General features: G+C 40.5%; 1 protein-coding gene across 6 annotated transcripts in view; it reads right to left on the minus strand.

Moving 5' to 3' along the window:
• ebf1a (EBF transcription factor 1a) overlaps positions 1 to 27299 on the minus strand; it is a 162210-nt gene that overhangs the window by 38269 nt on the left and 96642 nt on the right. For all 6 annotated transcript variants that reach the window (XM_061928122.2, XM_061928120.2, XM_061928116.2 and 3 more), the window contains exon 11: positions 5174 to 5262. In XM_061928122.2, the coding sequence (XP_061784106.1) occupies positions 5174 to 5262 (89 nt within the window). The remainder of the gene's footprint in view (positions 1 to 5173; positions 5263 to 27299) is intronic.

Here is a 27299-nt window from a genome sequence, read left to right on the forward strand (position 1 = left end):
TTTATATTACCTTAGTATATCCTTCGTACTTTGTTATGACTTCTCTCTTGACTTCAATAGTGTTTCTTTTCTCTTTATAAAAGTGCTTTCACTTGTAATTTTCTTTAAACTCAAGGTGTATTATCTTGCAGGCAAATTTGATTAAAAAAAGCATACATTTAAACGCCAATGCGTGGATTCTTAGTTTGGGCACTCTATTCCACAGAATGATATGCGGCCATACAGACTAGTTTCGTATGCGCAATATTAGGTTGTATATAGAGATGTCCGATAATATCGGCCGATAAATGCTTTAAAATGTAATAACGGTATCGTTTTTTTTTATTATCGGTATCGTTTTTTTTTTAATTAAATCAACATAAAAAACACAAGATACACTTACAATTAGTGCACCAACCCAAAAAACCTCCCTCCCCCATTTACACTCATTCACACTCATTCACACAAAAGGGTTGTTTCTTTCTGTTATTAATATTCTGGTTCCTACATTATATATCAATATATATCAATACAGTCTGCAAGGGATACAGTCCGTAAGCACACATGATTGTGCGTGCTGCTGGTCCACTAATAGTACTAACCTTTAACAGTTAATTTGACTCATTTTCATTAATCACTAGTTTCTATGTAACTGTATTTAATATTGTTTTACTTTCTTTTTTATTCAAGAAAATGTTTTTTATTTATTTATCTTATTTTCAGTGTGTGAATGTGTGTGTGAATGGGTAAATGTGGAAGTAGTGTCAAAGCGCTTTGAGTACCTTGAAGGTAGAAAAGCGCTATACAAGTACAACCCATTTATCATTATCATTTATCATTATTTTATCAATTTTTTTAAAAAGGACCTTATCTTCACCATACCTGGTTGTCCAAATTAGGCATAATAATGTGTTAATTCCACGACTGTATATATCGGTATCGGTAATTAAGAGTTTCGGAATAATATCGGAATATCGGATATCGGCAAAAAGCCATTATCGGACATCCCTAGTTGTATACGATAACCGAGACAGGAGACAAAAACGGGGGCAAACTTTAAGCCAAAATCCATACAAACATCCGGAAAGTATTGACAGCGTTTCACTTTTTACACATTTTGTTATGTTACAGCCTTATTCCAAACATTTTTGTTCTCCAAATGTGAAAATGTTTATTTTTTAAATTTTTTCACATGTATTAAAACAAAAAAATTATAAGTACATAGGTATTCACTTTTGCTCAATAATTTGTTGATGCACATTTGACAGAAATTGCAGCCTCAAGTGTTTTTGAATATGATGCCACAAGTTGCAGATGTGCCTCACAAAACAAAGGTCCTGGGTTCGATTCCCGGGCTCGGGGTCTTTCTGTGTGGAGTTTGCATGTTCTCCCCGTGACTGAGTGGGTTCCCTCTGGGTACTCCGGCTTCCTTCCACTTCCAAAGACATCCACCTGGGGATAGGTTGATTGGCAACACTAAATTGGCCCCAGTGAGTGAATGAGAGTGTGAATGTTGTCTGTCTATCTGTGTTGGCCCTGTGATGAGGTGGCAATTGTCCAGGGTGTACCCTGCCTTCCGCCCAAATGCAGCTGAGATAGGCTCCAAAGGGAAGTTTGGCAAACCTATCTTTGGGCAGTTTCCCCCATTGCTTTTTGCAGCACCTCTCAAGCTCCACTGGATTGGATGGGACGTGTTGGTGTTTATCCAGGATGTCTCTGTACATTGCTGCATTCATCTTAGTCTAGTCAGGGAGGTGACAAATAACCCGATGGTCACTCTGTCAGAGCTACAACATTTTTCTGTGGAGAGAGGAGAACCTTCCAGAAGGATAACCATCTCTGCAACAATCCACCAATCAGGCATGTATGGTATAGTGGCCAGACAGAAGCAATTCCTTGACCAACATGCACCTGAAATACTCTCCGACCATGAGAAATTAAAATCTCTGGTCTGATGATACAAATATTGAACTCTTTGGCGTGAATGCCAAGCGTCATGTTTGGAGGAAACCAGACACATCACCAGGCCAGTACCATCCTTACAGTGAGGCATGGTGGTGGCAGCATCATGTTGTGGGGATGCTTTTCAGCAGCAGTAACTGGGAGACTAGTCAGGATAGGGAAAAGATGAATGCAGCAATGTACAGAGAGATGCTGGATGAAAACCAACAATTCCCATCCAACCTGATGGAGTTTGAGAGGTGCTGCAAAGAGGAATGTGCGAAAACTGCCAAAAGATAGGTGTGCCAAGCTTGTGGCATCGTATTCAAAAATACTTGAGGCTGTAATTGCTGCCAAAGGTGCATCAACAAAGTATTGAGCAAAGGCTGTGAATACTGATTTTTATATTTACATTTGCAAATAAAAAAAACTAAAACTTTTCACATTGTCTTTATGAGTTCTGTAGGATTTGGAGGGCAAAAATCTATTTATTCAATTTTGAAATAAGGATGTAACATCAATTTTAAACTCCTAAATGTCTAAACCTCGCGCCAACCTATCTCTCCGACCTCCTTCAGCCTTACTGCCCCACCCGATCCTTAAGATCAGCCGATCAGCTGCTGTTGACGGTCCCTGACACAAGGCTGAAGCTTAGAGGTGACAGAGCTTTCGCCGCTGCTGCTCCCAAGCTCTGGAACGACCTACCTCTGAGTATTAGACAAGCCTCCTCTTTTCCTGTTTTTAAATCTCTCTTAAAAACATACTTTTGTTCCATGGCTTTTAACACTGAGTGATATCCATCCTGCAATGGCGCCCCATAATACATATGCTGTGGACCTGTTTTTATGTTTTTATGTTTTTATTTATTCTATTTTATTTATTTATTTTTTATCGTGTTTTGTTTGTGTTGTGTTGTGTTTGCTCGGTACTCGTATTATCTTTTAACCTGCCCATTGTACAGCACTTTGGCTACCCCTGTGGTCAACTTTAAATGTGCTTTATAAATAAAGTTGATTTGATTTGATTTGATAACATGACCAAATGTGGAAAAAGTGAACTGCTGTCAATACTTTCCAGATGAATTATAAAGTACAAAAATGGAGGTTCGAGGGTACATTTGACCTTTTCTGCCCTTTGGTGCACCCCAACCGGAAAATAAAACATCTTATTAGGTCCGAATGACTTTATTTTAATGTTATTGTGAGTAAATTAGTGAGTATTTGTATTTACTGTATTTTTCGGATTATAAATTACTTTGGAGTATACGTCGCAAATGCATAATAAAGAAGGAAAAAAACATATATAAGTCGCACTAGAGTATAAGTCGCATTTTTGGGGGAAATTTTTCGCCAGTCCCTTACAAGTTTCTCGCCTACTCCAAACTTTCTTTCTGCTGCTCAATTGCCGTTTTCTGCTGCATATTTCACTACTTCCAGCTTGTAACCTGCAGTATATGATTTCCTTTTCGGTGCCATTTTTGTTCAGCCCTTCTCGGTTTTTATAAAAGTTACCGCCAATGCTGAAATGATCAATTTTCATAGGTACGGAAGTAGTAGCAGGTAGCATCTTTTTTTTTCACAATGCACTTCTGCCATGACCCGCCCCCCGCCAAATTTTTATTGGTTGACGTGTGTGTGTGTGACGATTGCTGATATACGCCGAGTCTCTTACGTGAATGAGCTAAATAATATTATTTGATCTTTTACAGTAATGTGTTAATAATTTCACACATAAGTCGCTCCTGAGTATAAATCGCACCCCCAGGCCAAACTATGAATAAAAATGTGACTTATAATCCGAAAAATACGGTATTTACTTTTCTATACAACGGCATCTTTCTGTTGTCTCCTCGTCTTCTCTCCCTTTTTCCCCCATTTTCTCTATTAATCACCCTCTCATGCTCCGGTGCCCCGTCTGTGCTTATCGGTCTCTCGTTAGCAAAGGGATCTGTCCAGAAGCTAAACGCGATTAGGCAGCGCTCCAGAGTCGTTCTGATAAACAGATAAATGTGGTTAGCGCCGTGCTGCCTGCCTTGCCCTGCCGCTGTAAGGAGAGACCATTTCCTGGGCGCGGGGTCTCTTCCCGTAAAGTCAGGCCCGCCGAGACGTCAACAGGAAGGGGGAACCTGATCCAGAGCAGAGCCTGGCCTCGTCTGGCAGGACGGTCACTCATTAGCCGGCCCCAGATCCCCCCTCCCCCTCCCCTCCTTCCCCTGCACGCCACAACCTGAGCTACTAAGCACCGCGCCGTCCGCCCGCAGAGCTCCAGCTTCCAGCATTCACTTACTGCGGGACCATTAGTGACAACACAGTGCAGCTGGACACTGGATCATCATCACAACATATGGACACCAAGCAGGCATTTCCAGGCTTCATTAAGAATCTCCTCACAAAATGTGCCTCTGGGAAAACTTCCTCTCTGATCTAAGAATTTGTGTGCATAAACAGGCTTGGCTTGCACTGAACGGGGGGGCACAGGAAAAGTTGCCAGTGTGTGCCCCTCTAATGACGGAGACCAACCATTGAGAGGAGTGTGGTCAACAAAGTGTTATTACCTAATAAAGGCACCAATCAATAGAGCTGAAATGAACAACTGGGCCTGCCTGCCACTGCTGTTCATTTAGAGGAGAAGGAGACACCAGCGAGTGAGGAGGAGCGGTTAAAGACATCACCAGGACAAGTCTGGTGTCCAACAGACATGACACACAAGCAGGACAAGTGATTTCTCCATCTTCCTTCTACATCTACCTGGGCTCTCCATCTCGGCCTCCCAGTGACATTGTGTGTGTGTGTGTGTGTGTGTGTGTGTGTGTGTGTGCTGCCCTGTGAAAGTGTGTGTGTTGGAAGTAATAAAGTCCACCCGGGGTTGACTTCGATCCACTGACCCAGCAGGAGGTAAGACTGGACAGCTATGATGGATCACCTAACCTCCTTCTTTCTCTCTCTCCTTCCCCCCACCCTTGCTCCCCCCCCCCCTTGCCAATCTAAACGACCTTACACACAGCACAAGTGTGAATAGAGCCGCTTGTGCGTTTTTCCGTGCAAAAAAAATGTCCATGAGCGTGTAATAAAATGTTAATGTCCATACCGCAAAGTGTCTCAGTGTCCAGGGAATACAGTCATTTGTCTGTATGTGAGCTCATGGTGCCTTTGTGGCGTGTACATCCATTCGCCATCAAGCCGGAGAAGACGTAAATACATACAATTTGCAATAATTGCGTGTGTGTGTGCACGGGCGGCGTTGGTCGTCGTACCTTGGGTAATCTCTCCTGGTCTCCGGGGTGTCTGGGGATGACCTTTTGTAGCCTCTGGAAGCCGTAGTCTATAGTCGGCTCGTTCAGCGCTGATCACAAACAAGGAAAGACAAGAGATGGAAATTTAGTGATTCTTTGCGATTCAGCGCGTGGATATTTCAACGTTGAGGCTAAACATGCAGGAAATGTGGGCGGTCTATCAGTCTGGTGTGCGTCTTTGTTTGCGTGTGATGTAATGAATCTCTGTCGCCTGCTTGGCGCTTAATAAAAAGCCAGGAATGCGGTGTGTTTTTGTGCACGTGTGTGTGTTTGGGTGTGTGTCCTGTGTTGATCAGCGACTAATATAAGCAATTACAGAGCCGGGTTGCAATATAACAAAGGCTTGATCGCTCCGGGGAACAAGCTAAACACACACACACACACACACACACAGTCAGATCATCCAGACAGCAGGGAGAAAGCGCTCTCTGCGTGCTGTGGTCGAGCTGGTGTAATTGAATATGAGAAGATTTACCATGAATATTTAAACATTTGAATAAATACAATGAAGATCTGAGGCGTACAGTACAAACACTTCAGAGGAGGACTGTTGGATAAATGCTCTCCTCATATAATTCATTCCTAATGTACTCTCTACCTCCCTCCCCTCACAGCCACCATCCCCCGCCCTTTTGCAGGTTGCCCGGGGAGTCAGAGCGTGGATAACGGTCCCGACTACGACTCTGACACTGCTTCTTGTGTGTTTGTATGCACGCGTGTGCCTCGACATGAACACAAAAGAGGCCCATATATGTGAGGGATTGCCCTTATGTGTCTGTGCCGTCCGTCTGTCTCCCCTGTGGGTCACAGCTTGGACGTTTCCTGGGGGCCGATGCCCTGCTCGCCTCACATCTGAGCAGCCAGGCTGACTAGGCGGCCCCTAGAAAAAAAAAAAAAAAAAAAGCCCCCTAGAGGCTATGAGTACAAGCTGTCCTGCTGGACCATAGTGGCTTCAGCAGGACTCCTCCTTGAACGCTCAAACAAAGCAAAGGCGCAGGAATGGTGGTTGCTAACCCATGCATTTGGACTAATCTGGCGGTCGAATCTCTGGTGGGAAGAGAGGTGAAAAGCCATAAAAGGTAAAATAACAGAGCTCTTAAGATCAAACTAACTTGATTTCAAACAAATTTCCTATAAGAAATTGATCCGCTCCAAAGTCAAACTATTACCATGCATCGTTAAACATTTATTAATGCATAGGCAATGTTTTAAATAGTAATTTAACATGATTAACTATCATATATGTTTAAAAAATAATGAACCAAGCTCACCTTTGTGTAATCTGCACCCCCCAGGAACTTGGGGGTGCAGATAACTGACAATATAACCTGGTCCCTACACACCGGAGCTCTTGTAAAAAGAGCTCAGCAGCGCATGCACTTTTTGCGTCGGATGAAAAGAGCATAGCTCCCTCCCCCCATTCTCAGCACATTCTACAGAGGCACTATAGAGAGCCTGCTGACTAACAGCATCTCTGTCTGGACTGGATGCGGCAATGCCTCAGACTGGAAGTCTCTCCAGAGAGTGGTGAGGACGGCGGAAAAGATCATCAGGACTCCTCTTCCTCCTATCCAGGAGATCGCAAAAAGCCGCTGCCTGACCAGGGCTCAGAAAATCTGCAAAGACTCCTCCCACCCCACACCAAGGACTGTTTTCACTGCTGGACTCTAGAAAGAGGTTCCGCAGCCTCCGAAGCAGAACCTCCAGGTTCTGTAACAGCTTCTTCCCTCAGGCCGTAAGACTCTTGAACGCATCATAATTCAATTATCCCCTCAACTCCCCCCAAAATGGATTAACTCGCTGGAATAAAAAAGACAATACAACATACATCCATAAACGTGGACATGTGAAAAAGTGCAATATATTTATCTGTACAGTAATCTATTTATTTATTTATATATATTTATATATATTTATTTATTTTATATATATATATCTATATATTATTTATATATATTTATTTATTTATGTATGCACCTTATTGCTTTTTTATCCTGCACTACCATGAGCTTATGTAACGAAATTTTGTTCTTATCTGTGCTGTAAAGTTCAAATTTGAATGACAATAAAAAGGAAGTCTAAGTCTTATCACGCACATTGAACTACAAAAAATATTTATTGGCCAATCTTGAGCAGCTTGATTTAATTTTTTTATTTTTATAAATGGTTGGATGGGATGGATGGATGGTTGATTTATATAGGCTAGTAAGGTAAAGTTGTGTACCTTGTACCTGGATGGAAAAATCCATATAACACGTCACAGACGACGTCACGCTAACATCACGTGACACCTCTGATGGAGGCTGTAGAAGCAAGGTAGCCAAACTTGTCAGGTACAAAACTTGACTTTACTAGCCTATATAAATCAACCATTTATAAATACACATCAGTAGGCTAAATGAACCTCTTCAACATAGCTTGATTTCAATTGTGTGCGTTTTCTAAAACTAGGATGATTTATTTGAGTAACAAGACTGAAAGTAACAGGAGTGAGTTTATAGCATAAAATTATCTATAATTTATGTTAATAATCAATTAATCTCCTGATTATTATGTAGAGTAATAATTGAACCTGCTCAGTGGCCTTGTGGTTAGAGAGTCCGCCCTGAGACTGGTAGGTTGTGAGTTCATACCAAAGACTATAAAAATGGGACCCATTGCCTCCCTGCTTGGCACTAAGCATCAAGGGTTGGAATTGGGGGTTAAATCACCAAAATAATTCCCTAGCGCGGCCAACGCTGCTGCTCACCGCTCCCCTCACCTCCCAGGGGGTGAACATGGGGATGGGTCAAATGCAGAGGATAATTTCACCACACCTAGTGTACGTGTGACTATCGTTGGGACTTTAACTTTAACTAACTTTAACTAATCGGATAAAACACACTATAGCAAGGGTCCCCAAACTATGGCCCGCGGGCCGGATCCGGCCCACCAGCATCCAAAATCCGGCCCACGGGAAGTCCCAAGTTAAAAAAAAAGTTTTTTTTATTTTTATTTATTTACTTATTTTTTTAAATCTTTCCCTTCAAATCCATTTTCTACCGCTTGTTACTCTCGGTGTCTCCTAGCCGCTCAGGCAAATCATATTGTCTAAAAATGAATTTTCCCATCGATAACGTGACAATGTTAAATGTCAAAACGGATTAAAAAGACAATGTATATATGTATAAAAAAAAAATAAAAAAAAAAATATATATATATATATATATATATATATATATATATATATATATATATATATATATATATATATATATTTTTTTTTTATTTTTTTTATTTATTTATTTTTTTTTTTAACCTAATGCGGCCCACGAGTCAAAAAGTTTGGGGACCCCTGCACTATAGTCTTGATGTGTATTTTAGGGAAAGTAGTTAAAATTAATAAAAACTTTTCTGCTTGTCACATCCTTCATTTTTTTTTTCTAATGAATGCACATCATCAACATTGAAATTGCACGTTTAGCATGTTGGCACCAAAAAAAAGAAAATAAAACATGTTCGCTGCTACACAGATCAGAGCAACACCGCTCCCGTGTGCGCTCTATTGCAGCGGCCGTGCAGAAACTATGTCCACGTATTTCAAGTTCCGAGCACTCCATGTGATCCGGATTTGATCCATGTTTCTCTTTTACACTCATTAAACGATTCATCGAAGCAACATGGTATAAATCTAAGCTTTATTTTCTGGTTAAATTAATCGATTTAATCAATTAATTGTTGCAACCTTATTGGCAAATACATAACATTTTGTCATGTGACATTTATATTAATAGCATGTTGACATTGAGCACATTACAGTAATTCAACAAAAACAATAAATTACAGAATATAATTGTGCTGAAAATTTAAACACCATCCCCACTCAAAGTAGAACTTTTAACAGAACAGAAACATGTAATAATCCATTGCAGATAATGGAAATTATCCAACTCCCTGTGGGCTGTGTTTTTATTAAATAAATAAATACATAAAAAACACATAGCCCACAGGAAGTTGTATGAAAAGAATAGTAGGATTAACTACATGTATTAAAAAAACATTTCTGAAGGATTTAAATTATTATATTTCATCGTCGTCTGATTTTAGGAAGGGAGAACAGTCAGAAATTCTCACCGGCATTGAAAGTAAACAGGTTTTTAAAAAGAAAGTAATATTTTATTTTATCTGAGTCTTTAAATTAGTTTGCTCGTTCATGATTTGTTTGGTTTTATGTGTAGTTATATTTATATGGTAATTATTATTCTGTGACTGTAAATTGTTTGCTTGTTTTTTTATTGATGCTTTTATTTTTATTTTTTTTCTGTATTGTGTAGTTATATAATTATATGCTTTTACTTGTAATTGTATTGAATTGTGGACCCCAGGAAGACTAGTGGTTTGTTGAGGCAACCAGCTAATGGGGATCCTTAATAAAAATCAAAAATCAAATCAAATCAGCAAATGCAATGTTTCTAGTGTTACTAGGTACAGTTGTTTAAATTCATCTTTTAATTTACAATAAGATAAATATGCAGGACATTCTTCCTACTCGCTGTAAAGAAAGAACTGGAAATATGTGATGCATTACATGTGCATGTTCGAAATAAACTGAAACTGAACTGAACTGAACTGAACCTTGCTTATTAGATTTTTTTTTTTACAGTTAACTTTATTGTGTCCATCCATCCATCCTTCCATTTTCTACCGCTTGTCCCTCTCGGGGTCCCGGGCGTGGCTGGAGCCTATCCCAGCTGAATTCGGGCGGAAGGCTGGCTACACCCTGGACAAGTCGCCACCTCATCGCAGGGCCAACACAGATAGATAGACAACATTCACACTCACATTCACACACTATAGGGTTAATTTAGTGTTGCCAATCAACCTATCCCCAGGTGCATGTCTTTGGAGGTGGGAGGAAGCTGGAGTACCCGGAGGGAACCCACGCAGTCAAGGAGAGAACATGCAAACTCCACACAGAAAGACCTGGGGATCGAACAGAGGACCTTCTTATTGTGAGGCGCACACACACTAACCCCTGGTCCACCGTGCTCCCAACTTTAGTGTGTATTCATGCATTTTATTCCCTGGACACACTCAACATTTATTTAATTGACAAATGTGTTAGTATTAAAAATATTGCCATTTTGATAAACTCACGGACATACTGATAACATGCACAAAAGACACATTAACCTTTTTCGCAATTGAGAAACGACACACTCCAACCTAAACTTATATAAAGACATTATTGTCTGAACAACTAAGCTATCCAACTGTGTACATTGAACCTAGAAGATGTGCTCTTTTAGTTCAGAGTGATCGATATATACTCGGAGGAATAAGACACGGAAGTGTTTTTTACGGCCCGCTGAACAGAACACTCTTTTATCAGTGAAGCATAAGAAACACAAAACTTGCAAAATAGTGATCTTTTAAAAGGTGGGTCTGTTTATTTTTTTATATTATTTTTTTATTATTTAAAAAGTCAAATGTTCAGTTTGTGCATGAATACTTTGTGGGCACATTTAACAATATTGTGGTAATAATGATAAGCTGTGATCACATTGGTCACAATAACCGTGATGTGAAATTTCCATATCGTTACATACAAACCCCGTTTCCATATGAGTTGGGAAATTGTGTAAATATAAATGGAATACGATGATTTGTAAATCATTTTCAACCCATATTCAGTTGAATATGCTACAAAGACAACATATTTGATGTTCAAACTGATACTTTTTTTTTTTTGCAAATAATCATTAACTTTAGAATTTGATGCCAGCAACACGTGACAAAGAAGTTGGGAAAGGTGGCAATAAATCCTGATAAAGTTGAGGAATGCTCATCAAACACTTATTTGGAACATCCCACAGGTGAACAGGCAAATTGGAAACAGGTGGGTGCCATGATTGGGTATAAAAGTAGATTCCATGAAATGCTCAGTCATTCACAAACAAGGATGGGGCGAGGGTCACCACTTTGTCAACAAATGCGTGAGCAAATTGTTGAACAGTTTAAGAAAAACCTTTCTCAACCAGCTAATGCAAGGAATTTAGGGATTTCACCATCTACGGTCCGTAATATCATCAAAAGGTTCAGAGAATCTGGAGAAATCACTGCACGTAAGCAGCTAAGCCCGTGACCTTCGATCCCTCAGGCTGTACTGCATCAACAAGCGACATCAGTGTGTAAAGGATATCACCACATGGGCTCAGGAACACTTCAGAAACCCACTGTCAGTAACTATAGTTGGTCGCTACATCTGTAAGTGCAAGTTAAAACTCTCCTATGCAAGGCGAAAACCGTTTATCAACAACACCCAGAAACGCCGCCGGCTTCGCTTGGCCTTAGCTCATCTAAGATGGACTGATACAAAGTGGAAAAGTGTTTTGTGGTCTGACGAGTACACATTTCAAATTGTTTTTGGAAACTGTGGACGTCGTGTCATCCGTAGACTAAAGAGGAAAAGAACCATCCGGATTGTTATAAGCACAAAGTTGAAAAGCCAGGATCTGTGATGGTATGGGAGTGTATTAGTGCCCAAGACATGGGTAACTTATACATCTGTGAAGGCGCCATTAATGCTGAAAGGTACATACAGGTTTTGGAGCAACATATGTTGCTATCCAAGCAACGTTACCATGGACGCCCCTGCTTATTTCAGCAAGACAATGCCAAACCACGTGTTACATCAACGTGGCTTCATAATAAAAGAGTGCGGGTACTAGACTGGCCTGCCTGTAGTCCAGACCTGTCTCCCATTGAAAATGTGTGGCACATTATGAAGCCTAAAATACCACAACAGAGACCCCCGGACTGTTGAACAACTTAAGCTGTACATCAAGCAAGAATGGGAAAGAATTCCACCTGAGAAGCTTAAAAATGTGTCTCCTCAGTTCCCAAACGTTTACTGAGTGTTGTTAAAAGGAAAGGCCATGTAACACAGTGGTGAACATGCCCTTTCCCAACTACTTTGGCACGTGTTGCAGCCATGAAATTCTAAGTTAATTATTATTTGCAAAAAAAAAATAAAGTTTATGAGTTTGAACATCAAATATCTTGTGTTTGTAGTGCATTCAACTGAATATGGGTTGAAAATGATTTGCAAATCATTGTATTCCGTTTATATTTACATCTAACACAATTTCCCAACTCATATGGAAACGGGGTTTGTGCTTGGAAGTGCTCAATAAAAGTGCTGTCAGACAGCTGTGAAAACTAGTAAACCAGTGTGAAACAAAATCATTATTCATTTTACCTTTGATTACAAAGGATATTGCAAAAATCAGCAACCATTAACACCCCTGGTTGAGGCTGGGCTTTCTTTTGTATATGTTGAAAAAAAGCCAAATAAAAAGCAACGGTTAATGTAGCACTTGCAGGACTGTGCTCCAGTCACACACAGTATCTCACATTTCAGCAACTGAAGTGTTGATAATTTGGCAAGTAACAACTAGGGATGTCTGATAATGGCTTTTTTGCCGATATCCGATATTCCGATATTGTCCAACTCTTAATTACCGATACGGATACATACAGTCGTGGAATTAACACATTATTATGCCTAATTTGGACAACTAGGTATGGTGAAGATAAGGTCCTTTTAAAAAAAATTAATAAAATAAAATAAGATAAATAAATTAAGAACATTTTCTTGAATAAAAAAAGAAAGTAAAACAATATAAAAACAGTTACATAGAAACTAGTAATTATAGAAAATTAGTAAAATTAACTGTTAAAGGTTAATACTATTAGTGAACCAGCAGCACACACAATCATGTGTGCTTACGGACTGTATCCCTTGCAGACTGTATTGATATATATTGATATATAATGTAGGAAACAGAATATTAATGTCATATAGAAACAACCTTTTTGTGTGAATGAGTGTGAATGAGTGTAAATGGGGGTGGGAGGTTTTTTGGGTTGGTGCACTAATTGTAAGTGTATCTTGTGTTTTTTATGTTGATTTAATAAAAAAAACAAAACAAAACAAAACGATACCGATAATAAAAAAAACCATACCGATAATTTCAGATATTAAATTTTAAAGCATTTATCGGTCTCTAGTAACAACACTTTAGAAATGAAACTCGCTGTACAAGCTGAACACTGACTACTTTTAAGTGTCTTGAACGATCAGTTGAAAACAATGTGAAAAAAATGTTGCTCAAATGTTACATTTCACCTAGCTTTGGGTAGTGACTGAAAGAGTCAGATGGCGGATACAGGCGGTCCACATGAGTTTCCTCACCATAGCGAGGCTGGAGATACCCTAAGAGATAAGGAGAGGAGCTCTGTCATCCATGGGGAGCTCAGAGTAGAGCCACTACCCCTTTCTCTCTGGCACTCATCGAGGGTGGACGCTCCCCTTCCCTCTCCCTTATCTCTCCTGCTTGCTTCTTTGTCTTGTCTTAACTTTCTTGTTGCCTCTTTTTGCACTGCTCTCCAAATCTAAACATTGGAACTATTTAACTGGCCTCAACGAAATTGACAAGATCTTGGGTTTGGGGGAACCTGCTTGTCGTGACGGAGCGGTTGTTGCTGGACAAGCGACGGACTCTTGGGAGAAGAAGGAGTTCCGCGTGCCTGGCGACCCTTTTCAGTCGAGGACGTGAAGATATCCACCTATTCGGAATTATGACAACAGACAATCTGCTGATTGCAGTAAGCGTTGCTCTGGTTTGTCGACAAATTGGAAGTTTCTGGCAGTCTTCAAAGTAGCCCAAAGCTGCCACGAATGATTGGAGGATGCGGGAAGAACTGTGGACACTCTTGTGATTTGGATAACATCGGACTGTCTGCCTCACAGGATTTTTGAGGACCAGTCATAGACAATTTAGAGTGAAACGCAAATTTTATTTTCACTCGCATACAAAACACTCTAACTTGGATTGTTTCCCTGGCTTTGAGACTCTCCCGAAGGACAGTGCAGCAAAGACACAACAAACTCCCTTCTTGTCTCTCATGGACACACACCTGTTGTTGTTGACTTTGGACTTATCGGCTGCACAAGATCAAGGCCGCGGAACAGAGACACACTGTAGGCTTACACATAAACATGCATCCACAAAAATATACCCCCAACCCAACGCCCTCGACGCAAATCCCATAGGGGTGATGGAAGGATGGTCAGCGCCGAGAGCTGCAGCCCACCACCATGACCCCGCACTCCCTTCCCTCTGTTGCTAGATATCTCGAGATGTACGTTGTAATATGTATATGTGCTTTGCTATGGAGGTTTTTTCCCACTCCAGACTGGGCCCCCTTATGTACCCAGTCTAGATTGTATTTTTTTACTCATCCTTCCCCAACGTTTTACCTTTTTCCCCATCTTTTACGGGGCGCCTTGTGGCGACCCATCAGCGTTCCTGTTCTGTAAGATGAGACAAACAAACAGTGTACACACTGTTTGTTTGTCTCATCTTGAACGGGTTTGTGCTGAAAACAAAGTTTCGTTGTACTTGTGCAATGACAATAAAGACCTACCTATGTATCTATCTATCTATCTATCTATCTATCTATCTATCTATCTATCTATCTATCTATCTACTCCATTACATCGAGATGACCCAGCAAAGGTGGCTGGGTCATTTAGTCCAGACGACTCCTTTCTAGTGAGGCCCAGTGGTAGACTGAGAGCATTTTGGAAAGACTATGTCTTGCAGCTGGCCACAGACCACAGAAACCTTGGCTTGCTTACTGATATACTGTTACCCCTTAATCCGTACCTAGATAAGCAGATGGAAATGTATGGTATGGACACTTTTACATGTCAGCTGGTGCACTGGCAAGGACAAACCAGTAAAGTGCAAAAAACATGCCTGAAGACAAATATTTGACATTACTTCCCTAATAAATGATCCTCTCAAGCCTTAAGAGGGATTTTCTCTTGATTAGACTTGCAGTTTGAGGCGATTGTTCTAACAAAATCCTCTCTTTTGTCTGTAAGGCTTTTGTTGTGTGATTTATTTTTAATTAGTTCTCCACAAAGTGACAGATGACTTTTAAGTGAACAAGTAAACTACTTTTGTATATAAGGCCTGATCTAGTAAGGGTTTGCGTGAATTAAAACACGTGCAAACGCACGCAAAGCTGATTTACTCAGCACGTGCTCATAGGATTGTTTTATAAATAATCAAACTAGAGAGAGCAATCAATTTAGCATGTTTCTCATTAGTATATGCAGAATACACGCTGATTATTAGAATGCCCACAATATTGGGAGGAGGAAGAGATACAAATATAATCATTTATCAATCGGAATGCGATTTATTAAGACTGTTCTGCGGCCTCTGTATTACGTCTATATTTAGGATGTTTGGAGTGTTTGTGCAAATTGGCACAGTTACGCCCAAAAAAGAAGGAAGTGATCAGGCGATTGAGAGATAGAATATTCCATCTGTGTGCGTGTCAACAAATTTTAACTGTCAGAAATAAAAATATTGAGCAATGACATTGTATAAGTTTATAGCTGCTGGATGACTTAAAGGGGAATTTAACTTTTTGTTTTAATGTGGTCTATCATTCACAATCCTTATGTGAGACAAGCCTACATATGTTTTTCTTTATTTTATGCATTCTAACTTGCAAATAAACACTAGCAAGAGTCAGCTAACAATAGAGGTAATGGGAGTTGCTCAATTGTGCCTATAAAGCGCTCTAAAAACATTCAAAAACCTCCATCAATGTTTTCTATACACTTTGTAAGTATATATGTAATGTAGCATAAGGTATATTCATATTAACATGTAATATTTACGTATTTAGGTCATTTTACGCATACGGCGGCACATTCATTTCATAGACGCGTCACAACGTTCGCTTTTTACAACAACAACAAACTACTGAAGCTGAAGATAAACAGATCTAGCAAGTAGCACTATTGCTGAGTGCTAAACAAGAAATACAAACTAAGAACATAATAAAACAATCACTTACTGTACAAGTTCTGCTCTGACAGGGATGCTGACTGATGGGATGTTTATATCTTCTCGTTTGGATGGATAACTACCATATTTTTCGGACTATAAGTCGCAGTTTTTTTCATAGTTTGGCCCGGGGGTGCGACTTATACTCAGGAGCGACTTATGTGTGAAATTATTAACACATTACCATAAAATATCAAATAATATTATTTAGCTCATTCACGTAAGAGACTAGACAAACATGATTTTATCGGATTTAGCGATTAGGAGTGACAGATTGTTTGGTAAACATATAGCATGTTCTATATGTTATAGTTATTTGAATGACTCTTACCATAATATGTTACGTTAACATACCAGGCGCGTTCTCAGTTGGTTATTTATGCGTCATATAACGTACACTTATTCAGCCTGTTGTTCACTATTCTTTATTTATTTTAAATTGCCTTTCAAATGTCTATTCTTGGTGTTGGGTTTTATCAAATAAATTTCCCCAAGAAATGCAACTTATACTCCAGTGCGACTTATATATGTTTGTTTCCTTCTTTATTATGCATTTTCGGCCAGTGCGACTTATACTCCGGTGCGACTTATACTCCGAAAAATACGGTACTTGTAAGTTTGTATCTTAGTAGATCAGGCCCATAATATAAACAGATAGATCCTATTGTATATAAATAAGTACCGTATTTTTCGGACTATAAGTCGCAGTTTTTTTCATAGTTTGGCCGGGCTCCAGTGCGATTTATATATGTTTTTTTCCTTCTTTATTATGCATTTTCGCCAGGTGCGACTTATACTACGGTGCGACTTATACTCCGAAAAATACGGTAGTAATTGAGAGAAAAAGTCGACATTCTCTTTTGTTTTTCAAGCGCCATAAAGCCGTTTCTAGCACTTTTACCAGGCACGTGTGCCTCTTTGGGGTTAGGCTCGTACATCTCTTCTCAATATCTCCCATTTCACACTGGCAATTGTGCTGGAGGAAAGCCTGACTGGAGTAGAAGTGGGGAAGTGTAGTGCGGGATTCAAAGCACACTCTCCTGTACAGGTATATTTATAATCTTTAGCTGTCGCTCTCCAGAAGAGCAAATCAAAGCCAGTAAAACATAAATGCCATAAATAAATGAATAGATGAGCAACAGCCCTGGACTGGAGGGATTCACCTAGCAATCACCCACATCAGATCAGATCAATGCTCATGGAAATTTCATGAAGCTTAGAATCTACACCGCTTCATATTTCACCATAATAACCCACAGTGCCGCAGGGGGAGCGGGTCTGAAGGGGTGAGCGAGGAAGAGGAAGAGGGGAGGAAGACAGAGGCGGGATGGAGGGATGTTGGGAGGTATGTGCGGGAGGGGGAGGAGGAAATGTGGGAGGGGCTGGTTCAGGAGTGTAATTGAGAGGTCAGATGGTTGGTTGTTACCACTGGAAACGGGAAGGAGGGCTGCGGAAAAGATGGAGGAGAGGAAACTGGTCTTCACTAGTTCTGTGTCAATGTGTGTTCTCGCAGGGTTAGGTAATTGGCACTGAGGCTGGATGTTAGCGCCTTCTCAGGACCTCAGACGGTGGCTTAGGAGCTGATCATATCACAACCCCCGTGTTTCTCCCCTTCTCCCTCTCAGCTCATTCGTCTCCCGCTTTACGCACCCCCCTCCCCTCTGCAGTCTCCAGTGCTCAGGTGTGATCTCATAAGCGCTGCTCGCCGATCGATGCCGCCAGTGGCAGGGGGTTCAATAGCCCTGAATTACGGCTTCATTTCTCCCACCCCAACCCGACCCCCACACCCCTCCCTACACACAGATGTGAGCTGCCCCATCACCAACACACACACACACACAATTCAAATCAATAACTTACAATCTAATTTTTATCCATTTTTCCATAAACCTCGAGATTGCGTTTATTTGGAGAATCCGACAAGCTAAATAAAGCATCGCTTGAAAATGTCAGGGAGACTAATGCATGGCTGGAAATTCATACAGAAAAAAACAGATGAGTGGAGCTTTTTGCTCTTCAAGCAAGGCAGAGAGGCGGGGAGGAGGAGCGCTAAAAGATTCTACAAATCAATGGAGGTGTGGAAGCTACTACAACCTGAGCTCTAATTATCTGTTGCAAAAAAAAAAAAAAAAAGGCGCATGTCGACAGTTAACAATACTTGACAGCGTGGATCATCAGTGGGAGAATGCAAATTTCGGGAAGTACGGATGAAAAGTGCGCGCTCGAATTAAGACATAACAAAACATGGGGAATCATTTCCCTCGGTGAGCGCTGCTCATTTCGGCGGCGTACAAAACAACCCGCATTCCAAATTCATTTACATCATCATCACGGAGCAGATGCTTCTGTAATAAGAACTGAGCATGCTAAAGAGGGAAGACAAGCCACATGGTGCAGAAAATTAATCTCAATCTCAAATCGGGGTGTGAATTTCCTCGCAGTTAAGACGGCGTAAATGCGAAACGTGTGCTGCTATCTCAGCTGGCCCTCCGTCTCCAGCTGGAGACCGGCCGTTTTAATCAACAGCAGGCCTCCACCCAAGCTCAATAAAAGACAGCATTCACAAATAGGAGCAAGACAAGTAATTGATCTCCTCATGGTTGCACCCCACTTTTATTGCCGGATGACTACATGCTGCAGTCGGTGGTGTATCGCGTGTGCATATGAATGAGGAGTATATCTGGGAGTCTGTTTGGATAGAAAGGTAGGCAGTGCATTTCCCCTCTCATTATGTTCCCTTTTTTGCGCTGCCATTATTGATGGATGCCTGCATTGACACCTGCGCTACCTAATGAGATCCAATACATGAGCTGTATCAAAATTCTGCCTTGACAAAGAATATGATATACTGGGACTTGATTGACACTGACACAGACACTCATTTAACACTGCATCTGAGAGCTTTTTATAACATTTTACTTATCTCGTGTATACTAAGCCGTGATGGGATATAGAAGCTGAAACTACACACTATTATCACTGTAAGGGTGTAGTTCCTTATTTTGGATATTATTTGGTATTCAGGATCGGGTCAAACATATTCACATATTGTCGCTGTCGCCACTTTATGATGATATTAACTTTTTTTTTTTTAAACACGTTTTATATCCTGGTAAAAAAGTATGTAACCAGACAACCGATGAAAACATGTTTTGGTACCGGTACCAAAATTATTTCGATATTTTCTGTACTTTTCGGTACTTTTCTAAATAAAGGGGACCGCAAAAAATTGCATTAGTGGTATTATTTTAACAAAAAATCTTACGGTATATTAAACATATGTTTATTATTGCACATTTGTTCTTAAATAAAATACTGAACGAACTAGACAACTTGTCTTTTATTAGTAAGTAAGCAAACAAAGACTCTTAATTATTCTGCATATTGTGTCATTTTCCATTCTATTATTTAGTCAAAATTATTAAGGACAAGTGGTAGAAAATGAATTATTAATCTACTTGTTCATTTACTGTTAATATCTGCTTACTTTCTCTTTTAACATGTTCTGTCTCCACTTCTGTTAAAATGTAATAATCACTTATTCTTCTGTTGTTTGATACTTTACATTAGTTGTGGATGACACCACAAATTTGGGTATCAATCCGATACCAAGTAATTACAGGATGATACATTGAAGTGAAGTGAATTACATTTATATAGCACTTTTTCTCAAGTGACTCAAAGCGCTTTACATTGTGAAACCCAATATCTAAATTACATTTAAACCAGTGTGGGTGGCCCTGGGAGCAGGTGGGTAAAGTGTCTTGCCCAAGGACACAACGGCAGTGACTAGGATGGCGGAAGTGGGGATCGAACCTGGAACCCTCAAGTTGCTGGCACGGCCACTCTACCAACCGAGCTATGCCGCCCTGATTGTGGCGATCCATCAGTCTTCCTGTTCTGTCTACACCACAGGTGTCAAACTCAAGGCCAGAGAAAGCATGGAAATATGTGTAAATAAAAGTACCTTATCTTTCCTTAATAAATGTATTACCAAAATAAATGTACTGTGTACAATTACCTTCATTTTCACTTTAATCATCTCTAATAAAACAAAATATTGTATCATCATACATTTCAAAACAATGTTGGTCATATTCAAAGTCCTTATGTGCCCATGGACATATTTTCTGAGTCTATAAACATAATATAAATAAAAAAAAACGAAAGAAGATGTTGTGATGCCAAAAAATAATAAAATGTAATCATAGTAGTATCGACGAGATACGCTACTGTACTTGGTATCATTACAGTGGATGTTAGGTGTTAATCCACCCATTGCGTTTGTTTACATTTTGACGCCGGTGGGCTACGGTGTGTAGTGAAACATGTTTAGCTATTCCTCGTCCTGCAGGGATGATACTTGTAAGAAACATACTTTATTTGTCGCCATGGAGGCGAGGAGTAGTGATTTAGAAGTAGCTACAACTAGCTAGCTAGCCATGTCTTAAAGCACCTCTTCCGGTGGGCGTTTCAGTGTTATAATTTTACCTTTATCGTTATTTTTTTAGCCAAAATGCGTCCGTTCTCCCTTTTCTGTTTACACACTGCTTGTAAGTACTCCGTGATTGTGCACTGCCGAACATGCTCCTCTGCTCGTAAACTAGCAATGACATGACGTGACGACGACGGGGGCGCGAATATGATTCATTAGTATCACGCTACTATACTAATACCGGTATACCGTACAACCCTACACTACATTTATAAGGAGTGTCTGTCTCCATTTGCTGCCGGAATTATCCCTTAAAAGAAAAACAGTCAACTCACGGTCTTCGTACGCCCCACTTTTTGTAAGATTCTGTTTCCTACAAAAATCTCGGTTATTGTCTGGTCCAGGGGTCGGCAACCCACGGCTCTAGAGCCACATGCGGCTCTTTAGCGCCGCCCTAGTGGCTCTCTGGAGCTTTTTCAAAAATGTATGAAAAATGGAAAAAGATGAGGGAAAAAATATTTTTTTAATTTTAATACGGTTTCTGTAGGAGGACAAACATGACACAAACCTCCCTAATTGTTATAAAGCACACTGTTTGTATTAAACATGCGTCACTGATTTCGAGTATTTGGCGAGCGCCGTTTTGTCCTACTAATCATGGCGGTCCTTGAACTCACCGTAGTTTGTTTACATGTATAACTTTCTCTGACTTTCTAGGACATGTTTTATGCCACTTCTTTTTCTGTCTCATTTTGTCCACCAAACTTTTAAGGTTGTGCATGAATGCACAAAGGTGAGTTTTGTTGATGTTATTGACTTGTGTGGAGTGCTAATCAGACATATTTGGTCACTGCATGACAATCGATGCTAACATGCTATTTAGGCTAGCTATATGTACATATTGCATCATTATGCCTCATTTGTAGGTATATTTGAGGTAATTTAGTTTCTTTTAAGTCCTTAATTCAATTTATATCTCATGACACACTATATGTATGTAATATGGCTTTTAATTTTTTGCGGCTCCAGACAGATTTGTTTTTGTATTTTTGGTCCAATATGGCTCTTTCAACATTTTGGGTTGCCGACCCCTGGTCTAGTCAAACATTGCGCCTAACAGACTCCGTTTGCCCGTTTTATCATTTTGCGGATTTAAATATTAAAACTAAGAATTATTAGCGACTCAAGTCTTTGCTTTTTTTTAATTGAGTATGACTGCAGAATAAGCCACCACGAGACCAGAAAAAGAGAAACACTATTAAACTCAAGAGAAATGTTAAAAAAATGGTCTGTATTTATTATACCTGGAATGATAACCAAAGCGCTTTACATTGTGCATCACATTCACCCATACACTTACAGGCTGATGGCGGAAGCTGCCACGCAAGGCACTAACTAAGAACAATCAGGAGCACTTATGGTTTTGGTGTCTTACTAAGGGGCACCTCGACATGAGCTTTCCAGGCCAGGATTGAACCAGTAACCCTTATAAGATAAGGGTACAAATACTTGTTTTTGTTCATTTTATTTATCATTTATAAATTTCACATTGTTTGATGGAAAACTAGAATTATTCTCTATATAAATGTGTTATGTGTTAATATTTTTCTATGTTTGGAACAAATGTATTACATTTACATTATTTATTTTAAAATTGCTTTGGTTTTTGCACGATTAGGCCTTTTTGAACGAATTGCGAACAGAAATCCGAAGTCTTACTGTACAGTGATACCTCAACTTAACAGTGTTTTGAGATAAGCTCTGTCTCTTGGCTTATTGTTATGCTTTAAATGGCTGTGTGTATGTCAAAGTGCACCTGCCTAAAACCTCTGGTCTTACTCACAAGTGGTAGCTTATAGCTAGAGATAAAAATAACTTGGTCTTCCAATAATTGTAAAGGAGAAAGTAAGTGTGAAGGGCAGTGCTGAGAAGAAGAAGTGGATGGTATTCATTGAATTAAAGAAATAAATAATCAAAAACATGACCAAGCATGTCACCAACTTGGCAGAGCATTTTGAGCGTATCACTGCAAGTCTGCTCCACACTGAAACATAATGAGATTAATGTCAGCCATTAATGTTAAAGTAATATCTAAAGGGTTGGACATTTATCCATGAAAAAATAAAGCTGCTGATAATGTGTTTGACGGTGTTGCAGCTGCAAGGAGATACCGTAGAAGTCCACTCTCCAAGGTTAATGCAGTACTTTTTAACGCAGTATTAATACATCCACTACTGTAGTTGTTAGTAGTACATGCTATTGTATTGTTTTTATACAATATTTTCATCTAAAAATATGTTTTTCTTTTTAAAAAGGCATGTTACATGTTAAAATTGTGCTATTTTGGGGGGTGAGAACACGTCAAGAACAAGTCATTTAAAAGGGCGCCTATATTATTGGTTAATTTTTTTTGTTGTTGTTTTACTTTTGTAGCTGTATGTAGAAATGGCTGGAGTGGCAGCTGGTTGCATCAGCTCTGCTATTTTAATGTATTTAATGTCATTTGTGACAATACGTGGACCTTGGGGTGTTGTGTTTTCCCGGAATGCAAAGGAAAGTTGGCGCGGGCAAGGCGTGAAGGTAAGGACATATTTATTTTTACACTAACAAAAAGAACAAACGAAAAGCGCGCACAATGGTGGAGAACAAACTCGACTAATGAAACCAAAAAACTAGCACAAAGGCAATTAACTATGAACATGAAACAAAAACACTTACTGTGGCATGGCATGAAGCATGAACTATAGTAAACAGGAATCTCATGGGTAGCAGAGGTAGTAAGGATAACGTCACCAGGACGATCAACAGAAAAAGACAGGTTTAAATAACAGTGGCATGATTAGTGACGGGTGTGTTAGTTCAAAGCGTGACATGAGGACAGGTGAAAACTAATGGGTAGTCATGGAAACAAAAACAATGGAGCGTAAACAGAAACTAAAGAGTCTAATAACTAAACAAAACAAAACATGATCCAAAAGACATGACAATTTGTGTTCTTTGATGTTTCCCTCTTACACACATGTTGATGTGTACTATGGCTATGATGTTTTTTTTCTTTCTTGGCCTCAGTCTGGACCCCCTCTTCAGGGGCCCAGGCTTGGACTGAATATATATATATACACACATATATATATATATATATATATATATATATATATATATATATATATATATAACAGGGTCAATTATGTCTTGTAAATAATGTATTTTATAATGCTTTATTGTTGTTATAATTACACAAAATGTGTAAGTTACATGTGAATACCTGAATATTGTTCGATGTTTTGTCAATGTGGAACCATTGTCTCGTCGTCCCTCCTACTGCAATAATTACTGTGACACCTGTCTTTATACATGCGTTGGACACGCCTTCCAACTTCCCTTTTGTCTACCATAACGGGAGAGGTAGGCGTCCATGCGACGACAGAAAATGTCATGTTAAGATCTTCAGTTCACTTTCTTGTTCTGTATTGTAGTTTGTGTAGGGACTCGACGACGTCAAAAACTTATTGACAACAATTGTATTCTGTGTTTTATCAGGTATGTTTATTTCACTGTTGTACTTCCCTTTTGTCTACCATAACGGGAGAGGGACTCGACGACGTCAAAAACTTATTGACAACAATTGTATTCTGTGTTTTATCAGTAAAGTGCAGCTGAGCAATCCATGGTGTCGGTCGTGTTACATAAAAGCCACACAATGCAGAGAGGAAAAGACCACCGGTTACACATATATATATATATATATATATATATATATATATATATATATATATATATATATATATATATATGTATATATATAAATTTTTATTTATTTATTTTTTTTTTTACTCACCCCGCCACCCCCCAACCCCTTCCCCTTCCCCAGCGTTTACCTGTTTCTCACCCTTTTTGTAAGGGGCGCCGGAAGTTGGCAGACCCGTCAGCGCTCCTGTTCTGTCTCCCTGTAATGTTTGTCTGCTCTTGAATGGGATTGTGCTGAAAATCTTAATTTCCCCTCCGGGATTAATAAAGTACTTCTGATTCCGATTCTGAGGTTGAGGTACGACTGTACTCCCGCTTTAAACCACAACCCCTGCATTCGCTTTACAACAAAGACGCATTAAAGAGACAAGTTGCAACTTAGCATTATGAACGTATAAAATGTTTTGACGATAAAGTTCGGTTTTCACTGAACAGCTTGCGGGTAAAAACCGGGGTGACAGAAATCTGCTGATTCCAGTGTAAAGTGCTTCGCTTTGATGACATTGTGAGGAGGATTTTGATGTCTAAATGCGCCTATTGTAACCTCACCTTTCTTTTCGGTCTTTTCCAGTGTAAAATGACAAGGAGCAGACACATTTGCAGCACGGTCCTCTCAGCTGGTTTAAAATTCCCTTCTTGACTTTTTGTCTCTGAATGATGTTTCCTACACACCCAATATCCAGCCAGCACTGCAAGACAACCCCTGATGTTTGTCCGTGCGCGTGTGCAGATGCCCGCCGCTGCATGCGGTGCCGACCTTAATGTGAGCAAGCAGGGCCTTTTAATATCAGCACAGGCTGGAGTGGAAGCACTAAGCAGACAAGGCTGCATACTGAGGAGGGAGGGATTGCCTTTTTAACGACAAGGGCGATTCATCAATTTTCTCAATCTGTTGGCCAGCACCTCTGTGCCACACACACACACACACACACACACACACACACACCCTGCTGACATGCACTATTATTACCGTCTTATATTGCTTGGAGAAAAGAAAAGAGAGCGCTCCACTGATGAATGTTATGTAGACAGCAATCCAGTTAAAGGTGATACACAGTCAAACATGGAAATGCATTTAAAGCGGGTGGAGAGGGAGGAGGCAGCAAGCAATGACCTGATAATGACGGAGAAAGAAAGAGAGCGAGATTAGGGGGAAACGTAAGCCCCAGAGGTGGGTAAGGCAGAGGGCATATAGAAGCAGAGAGGGGGGATAAGGGGATAAAAAGACAGAGGAAGAGTGGAGAATGGAAAACATTCTTTAATTCTTATCAGTGGAGAGCTTAATTGCCTTTGATGAGTCTAATTGGAGCTTTCTGAAGTCGAATGGCAAAGGAGTCCTCAGAGACAGCGGAGAACACATTACAGTAATGGCTTCTGCACCAAAAGTCCCCTTCTTGTCTCCTCCGTCCTGCACCGCTTCTAAATGTTCCTGGGTGCTTGTTGTAGAGCATCAATGACCACGCTGAGCCGGATTGGCGAAGCAAACCTATGGACGGTAGGGTCTGTACGTGTGTGTGTGTTTGCAAAGTAGCAGTAGCAGCAGTATTGGGTATGTGTTGACTTAATTAGGTCTGTGTGCTGCTCGCTTTCCTCTCCTCAGCAGAAGTTGATTAGCAAAGCCAGCTGTCCCCAATGTAATTCAGGGTGTGTGTGCATGTGTGCGCGCACGCAATATACGAGCGTATGGGTGTCTGCGAGTGTGTACGCGCGAGCTGCCAGCTGCCACGCAGTGCTGCCAATCCTCCATGATTAGTACCCACTGGCAACTGGGCTCAAACTGGTGCCAAACAGACCCAGGAGGGCAACATGGCCCACGGTAATCCACCATCTCTCTCCTCGTCACTTGCTTTGTTCCTCCGAATACTTTGTCATGTGAGGCGCTGCCGGGCGGATACAATTAGCCACCGACGATGGGATCTATAGGCCTTGACACGGGCCACTATTTCAGGGAAGGGGCCGTGCTCGGCAGGTGTGGCATCACGGTCCAAGTGGATGTTCCCTGCTCGGTCTCACCTGTTGAGACCCTTCAATGTGCCACCGGAGAAGAGGCAAAGGCGGCAGGGGATGAATTCGTTCAAAGAGGCAAGTTTGGAATAAGTGGATGTGACAAGGTGAAAGAGTGGAGGGCTGGGAAGAGATGTGTTTATGCATACCCTTTCCCCGTGTCTGGCACATTAAAAGGCTGCACATACACACTCACACACACACACACACCTATGCACATTTATAGGCTTGGCAGCGTTGAGGGCTGTTGGACAGCTCTGGCATGGCAAAGGCTGCCCACCCATCTGCCCTCTGTCTTGGTAATGCAGTTAGAGTGGATATGCATGCGTGTGCGGTGACTTCCACACTTACACTAACCACATAGTAGCCTTCTTTGCCACACAGATTCTGTCAATGTACAATAATTAAAAGACATGCAAAAATAAATAAATAAATAAAGGGAACCAGCCAGCACGGTTGCACAAATGTGATTTTGTCCAAATGTTGGCACTTCCAGTGGGGGCTTTACTTGCTAAATCCATCAGTGGTTGAGATTACAGACAGATTTATGTGATTCACATTCTCCCCTGAGACCTGTGTCCACGCGTCGGTTAATCACTGCTTCACATTCACTCTCTCTGCTGCTCTTTTCACCGCCTGGCTATAAATCTATGCCGATACATTCTGATGTAACACACCCGCCATCAGAAATCTCAGTATGGATCGCCCCTACCGTTGCATCCCGCCTTCGACGGGGTTAAATCTCGATAATCCCTCTAATCAAAAGGTTAAACCTCCCCCTGACCTTCACCTGCTTCATAAAAGGAGGCAAACATATTCATTCCCTGATGTGATGCTCCACACCCGCCTTAGTCATACTTTGGATGTATGCATTCCATGCACATTTGCGCTACAAATACTGTGAAAAGTATGAGGCGCAACTTTTCCTAACAAGGAGCGAACAGCATTATATTCATACTTGCCAACCTTGAGACCTCTGATTTCGGGA

This window comes from Nerophis lumbriciformis, linkage group LG35 (genome assembly GCF_033978685.3).
Source record: "Nerophis lumbriciformis linkage group LG35, RoL_Nlum_v2.1, whole genome shotgun sequence".
NCBI lineage: Eukaryota > Metazoa > Chordata > Actinopteri > Syngnathiformes > Syngnathidae > Nerophis > Nerophis lumbriciformis.